This window comes from Choristoneura fumiferana, chromosome 3 (assembly GCF_025370935.1).
Source record: "Choristoneura fumiferana chromosome 3, NRCan_CFum_1, whole genome shotgun sequence".
In the NCBI taxonomy this organism is placed as follows: Eukaryota; Metazoa; Arthropoda; class Insecta; order Lepidoptera; family Tortricidae; genus Choristoneura; species Choristoneura fumiferana.
The window spans coordinates 18,186,285-18,193,229 of NC_133474.1; the positions used below are offsets into that span (position 1 = coordinate 18,186,285).

Genomic DNA, 6,945 nt, shown 5'->3' on the forward strand with positions numbered 1-6,945 from the left:
GTTGTAATTAGTTCTGACGCTGGCCACCAGAACATGTGTACTTGCATTGTCAGCATAGATTGTCAGCCTTATGAAAACAGCAGGCTACTACGAAACTCGAAACTCGAAGTTCGTGTCGTGCGGTCCCTCTGACACTTATACTATTTAAGACGAGAGCGAGAGGGACGGTATGATACGAACCTTCGATATTCGAGTTTCGTAGTAGCCTACAGTCACTTCACATCATTGTTTGTTATTACGGAATAATACTGAATGAAACTGAAACTGTTCAATAAAGATCGCATATTAATTAAATACACGTTAAAAATAATTTAGTAAAAACGAAGATATCACGGCCCCAGACTCTTATGGCAGTAAGACTTTGATATGAGGCGGTATGTGACCACCTCTCGCATCACCTGCTAACTCATTTTTCACCATATCAACTATGAAATTGCAGTATCAGGACTAAATCGGTATTTAGTTTTAAATTCGTATTCTTCAGAAGAACTAGAAAGGATTTTTGCGCACTTTGTATAAATTTTACATGCCTAACCACCTCCTGTTCTAATTCCTGGAGTTCTTCAAGCTCTTGCACGACATGCAATCTTCGGCATAATAATCCATGCTATACTATGCTATATGCATGCAAAAATAGTAGTTAGGTAAATAAATTTACTACAACGAATTTCAAATTAAATCCACAGGCAAACCACAATCAACCAATCGTCAAACAGAAAAGTTAGGTTTACTCAATATTACTCCATTGTTAACTAGGCACCACCAAGGATTAAGTTTAGTCCAAGACTAAGCCTGGATTAGCTTACTCTTTCCTACTTCTTGTTTATTATACTGACTTTTACTAATCTCAAGTTCAACCTTGAATTAAAGGTAAACCTACTCTACTCCACGTTTATTAATAAGGCTGGTGTTTATATCATAAGTTTTTTGTACTACTTTACGTGTGTGCAATAAAGAATATTGTATTGTATCGTATTGTTTTTGTTGCAAGCCACAGTACATTTTTAAAGTAATATAATTTAATTTTACTTTGAAATATTATTAGGAAACGAGTTTGCCTACCTTAAGCTTAAGTATACTAGGAATGGCACACAAAATATATAATAAGCTGCCAAAAGAACTGGTGACTATTACTGATGACAAATTGTTAAAATGTTCATTATTTAATTGCTCGTAAATAAAACCTATTATTCGATAAATGAATACTTGACTGACATAAACTAATACAAATATATTATAATGGAATTTAATTTTGATATAGAAATTGTAATTCTTTGTTTTTGTAACTTTGTCATTGTATTTATTGTGATAAGTGAGCATGCTGCATGCTATTAACTATTGCACGCTATTTGTACGCCGCTAGCAAAGCATAGTGAAACAAATTAGGTAAACCAAAAACCTGTACCTATAAACCTATGTTTTGACAAATAAATAAATTCTAATTCTAATTCTAGCTTGTCGTCTTGTGCAAAATAAAACCACTGAAATATGATTTATTAACCACAGTTTCAATTTATACTTTTGTAGAAAAGCTTTCTTGAAATACTTTTGTGCAGGCGAAATAATATGAAGAGTCATTGTTTATCACAGTCGATAATATGTACCCAAAATTATTGGTTCTTGTACAGTTTTATAAAAGTGTCTTAAAATATATCTGGTAATGTTTCACGGGATGCTATGTTAGTTAGTTTTACTAAATACGTACTGCAAAGGTCTGCCATCTGAATTTATTTCAAGATGAAGTCACCCCCTTTCACGCCGTACTCATTAAACATCTATTGTATACACAAACACTTTTAATTTAAGCAAATAAAAAAATGTCGAACAAACACTCGGTATCAATACAATATTCTATGCAACTTAGTTAGACAAGGTTGTCTAATTAACTATTAAAAGAAACTTTACCTAAGGGAAGTTCAAGAGTAATTATACGAGCTTGTTCTTCCGAGAGATTATATTAACTTTTGTGAGTAGTGTCCTCGTACGGCCGTTTCACAAATATTTAGAGTATCTGCTCAAAAAAAAAAATAAAAAATGCCATAAAACGGGAACGCAACTTTTTCCTTGAAAGGCGGGAAACTGTAAAACTTGGCGGACGCGTTTTTTGTGCAAATTCATTTTAATATTCTTTTTATCTGTAAATATAGGATCAATTAAGGTGTAAAGTAAAATATTTAGATTCTGTGTATATATATATTTATTTTAGTGTAGTGCTAGCTGAATATTCGGTAAGTAGTTAGTTTATTCTTATATTGTAAATATGAGTAAAGAGGAGCCCCCAGACCCTGGGGGTTCATTTTCAGTGCAACCACCATCACCTGCTTGCTATGTTACTGTAAACAACAATAACGAAATCACCAATGATATACACAATGACAATGACTCAGTCATGGGCTTTGATTCCGATGCGTCTCACGCATCAGCATCGGCCGAAAATTCTAAAACATCTTCGCGTAAACGCTCTTTTGTTCGTCAAATTTGCAAAACGTGTAACAAAAAAACGAGACATCGGAATAACAGTGGCACTGACCCTAATAAATCTTGCAAATGTGATTCAGACACTGATAGTCCGACAGTCATACCTGAAAAAGTAACACCGAATTTAGTTGATACGAATGCGACTATAGAAAATCCAGGCAAGGTCCCCATTGGTAGAAAGACCTACCAATCATCAGATGCTTCTCCGTACCTCATTCATGTGCAGCGCATTGAGACATCACCTTCTGACAATACCACCTTACACCCAGTTACATTTGGCAACTTCTTATTGAAACAAAAGTACAAAAACATTGTAAATGGCAGTGTTAAAAGAATCGGTAGGAACAGAATTGCTGTTGCATTCTCAAACTTTATAGATGCAAACGCTTTTATTTCAGATGCCAATTTGACAAACCATAAACTGAGAGCTTTTATTCCTACCTTTAACATCACCAGGATGGGGCTTATTCGTGGGGTGCCTGATAATTGGAGCCCTGAGGAAGTCATTGAGAATATTAAAGTTCCCATAGGTTGTGGTGAAATAATAAAAGTAAGACGACTAAACTACAAAGTAATGGTTTCAGGTGCGCCAGTATGGAAACCTTCTCAAACTGTTGTACTTACTTTCGATGGCCAAACACTTCCTAAAAAAGTTTTTATGTGCTACAATGCCCTACCAGTCGAGTTATATATTTTCCCCACCATACAATGTTACAACTGTTGTCGTTTCGGCCATACCAAAATTCAATGTAGATCTAAGCCTTGTTGCTATAAGTGTGGTCAAGGCCACACTGGGTCTTCTTGCGACATCACACCAGACGATGCATCCTGTTCCTTATGTGCAGGTCATCACTTTGCAAATAGTAGGTCCTGCCCTGAACTTGACAGACAAAAGAGAATTAAACATAGTATGGCAACTTCTTCTATCTCCTATGCTGAAGCTTCAAAGCTGCATCCAGCTATTTCAAAATCTTTTGCAGATGTGGTAGCTCATGGCCAAAATAACTCTTATTCGCAATCAGGAAATCAATTATCTACCCCAGGTAGTTCCCCCACAAAATCTTACAAAAAAACAATTTTGCAAAAGCCAAGACCTGCCCACATCCTATCTAAAGGTTATGATCAAGAGGCCCATAAAGCTCTGATAAAAGATTACAACATGACTCTTTCATGTAAGGGTTGTGCTGCTAACAATCAAAACATGCCAGCTGATAATAATCAAAATAACACTCCAAGTACTTCAGATATTATAATTGCTTTATTAAATTATTTAACACAAACACAATCAAATAAAAATACACCGTCCAACGTTGCCCCCTTATTTGAAATTTTGACCCAGTTCCTGAACATCCACAATGGACAATCACTTAAAGATTGTTCAGTGGAATTGCCGCAGCATAGTCAATAAGAAAAGCGATCTGCTTTTCTTATTGAACAAATACAGTCCAATTGCAGTAGCCTTACAAGAAACATGGCTAAAACCAGATTTTCTTTTTAAAATCTCTGGTTTTTCTGTTTTGCGTGAAGATAGATCTGATGGGTATGGCGGCGTTGCTCTACTCATCAACAATTCTTTTTATTTTACTCCTTTCCCTCTCCCTCCTCATAGTGCTGAATATTCTATTGTTGCTGCCCATCTTAATAATATTTTAGTTGTTTCTATTTATATTCCCTGTCCATCTTCAATCATATTTAATGAAATAAATTCAATTTTATCCACTCTCCCTAAACCCTTTATTCTTCTTGGTGATTTCAATTGTCATCATCAATCATGGGGTTGTGCGAATTCAAACCATTTTGGTAAAATTTTAATAGACATTCTAGATAACCACAACCTTTGTTTTATAAATAATGGTAGCCCAACGCGTCGAACCGAGCCAAATGTTGCTGTGAGTGCAGTTGATTTGTCTATTACTACCCGACTTTAGCGGCCTCTCTTTCATGGGATGTCCTCTCATCAACTTTTGGCAGCGACCATTTCCCAATAGTCATATCTATTCCAAACAACTCTTCTTTCAATATACAAAAACGGAGCCCGCGTACTCCTCGTTTAAGACATATTCTAACACATGCTAACTGGGGCCAATTTAGCATAGAAGTGGAGCAAAGAATTTCTTCCCTACCCAATGTTGTTCCGGGAAATGAGGTTAAGTGTGCTGAGGATTTTGCCAAATCATTAACCGACGCCGCGAATATAGTTTTTCCGGTTAAAAGCACTAGATCAGAAAAACTGCCTTCCCCGCCCTGGTGGGATAGTGAATGCACATCAGCAATAAAATCCCGCAAAAAAGCTGAATTAATTTATGCTACAGATATGACATTTGACAACCTGTCAAACCTTTCTAAAATTGTTGCCAGTACAAAGAAGCTTCTTAAAAAGAAAAAAATTCAGGGCTGGAGGAACTTTTGTACTTCCATCTCGCCACAAACTAGTTCAACTGAGGTTTGGCGGAAGATAAAACGATTTAGATCAGCCTTTAGTGACACTAATATCTCTTCACTATCACCATCTTTGACGGATGCATTTTTAGACCAGCTAGCGCCAGCTTCAGTTCCTCAGGAAATTATCTTAAATCAATTTACGTTTTGCCCTTCAGTTGATAATTTTCCATCTGCTCCAAGTATTGAGTCTCCATTTTCTTTAATAGAACTTAAAGGTATATTACGTGGTCTTAAAGACTTCACCTGGGAAAGACGGAATTCCTTATTCCTTCTTGTGCAATCTTAGTGATAGCGCATTGACATATTTTTTAAACATCATAAATACCATTCTGCTCACTGGTAACGTTCCTCCGTCATGGAAAATTCAAATAATTTTACCAATATTAAAATCTAATAAATCCCCAACAGAAGCTTCTTCGCACCGCCCTATAGCTTTATCTTCTGTGCTCCTTAAACTGGCGGAACATTTAGTGAAGAATCGTTTAGAATGGTATTTGGAATCCAACGGACTATTAGCTAGTAGCCAATTTGGGTTTCGAAGAGGTAAAAGCACGATGGATAGCTTATCCATATTCACGACAGATATAAGATCAGCACTTTCACTTAACCATAACACTATTTCTGTTTTCCTTGATGTTTCTTCTGCATATGATAATGTTCTTTTAACTATTCTTCTTGAAAAACTCAACAAACTCAAAGTTCCTATTTGTTTATCTAACTTCATTATTAGTATCTTATCCGAAAGATTTATTACCGTTTCTGCAGGCTCTTTAGAACTAAGCAGGGTTGTTTGGAAGGGATTACCTCAAGGTTCGGTTTTAAGCCCTATTTTGTACAATGTCTACACCCATGATCTAGAGGTATCACTTAACAGCCCCGTTAATATTTTACAGTATGCTGATGATCTTCTAATTTACTTTTCTGATGACAATGTAGCTAAAGCCTCGGATATTGTCAACTCTGCATTAACGCGATTATACACTTGGCTATGTTCAAATGGTATGGAGTTATCAACTACCAAGAGTTCGGTATTGGTTTTTAGTAGAATGAGAGCAATTCCCGAAGTTACTATATTATATAATGATGAACCGATTTCTCAAGTAAATCAAGCAAAATTTTTAGGGGTTATATTTGACTCAAAGATGTCGGGCCTTCCACACTGCGAGTATATAGTTGCAAAGTGTGAAAAATTATTAAATATTCTGCGATGTTTATCGGGTGTTTGGTGGGGCTCACATCCATTTTCGTTAAAATTAATTTACAATGCCCTGATCAGAAGCAGGATAGACTACGGATCATTTTTATTAGAACCAATTAACTCCGCTGGTTTGAAGAAACTAGATCAAATTCAATCTAAATGCCTTAGGTTAATTACCGGTGCTATGAAGTCTAGTCCAATAAATGCTTTACAAGTAGAGTGTTGTGATCCGCCACTCAAACTAAGACGACAGTTTTTATCAGATAAGTACTTATATCGTTCAATTCAGTATTCTCAACATCCGATTCTAAATAAATTGGAAAATTTATCTTCACATATCAGTACATCGCGTTATTGGTTGCATAAGTCTTCTCCGTGTTTAGTAAAAAGTTTGCAAAAATTCCGTTCTTTGGATGCTCCAACTCATAGATCTCACATTCTCCCTATATTTACATGCGACTATCAGGCTCTTATATTCTCTCCTAACATTAAGTACAATTTAAACATTGATAAACGCAGTTTGAGTGCTAATACTTATTTTAATAGCAAAGTTTACAGTATTTGGCCGGAATGGCATTATATCTTCACTGATGCATCGAAAAGATCGCCTTCTGGGTGTACTGGTGTTGGCATCTATCATAGTCAGTATAAAATAACACAACTTGTTAAATTTCCGCCTGAGACTTCAGTTTTTACTGGGGAAGCGTTTGGCCTCCTAAAGGCTGTAGAATATGTACTTATCATGAAGCTAAAGGAAGCTGTTATTTTTCTCTGACTCTCTTAGTGCTCTGCAGGCTCTTGAAAAGTACCCATTCTGTAGATCCAGT

General features: G+C 36.0%; 1 protein-coding gene across 1 annotated transcript; it reads left to right on the forward strand.

Moving 5' to 3' along the window:
• The first annotated feature begins 2,072 nt into the window (after positions 1 to 2,072).
• LOC141426844 (uncharacterized) lies at positions 2,073 to 4,392 on the forward strand. Its single transcript, XM_074086053.1, has one exon. It carries the CDS (start codon positions 2,261 to 2,263, stop codon positions 3,884 to 3,886), a length of 1,626 nt encoding a protein of 541 aa, XP_073942154.1. The 5' UTR covers positions 2,073 to 2,260; the 3' UTR covers positions 3,887 to 4,392.
• Positions 4,393 to 6,945: the final 2,553 nt, after the last annotated feature.

Excerpts from the sequence above, each read along its gene's own strand:
- LOC141426844 (XM_074086053.1), top strand. The coding sequence starts at position 2,261 with ATGAGTAAAGAGGAGCCCCCAGACCCTGGGGGTTCATTTTCAGTGCAA.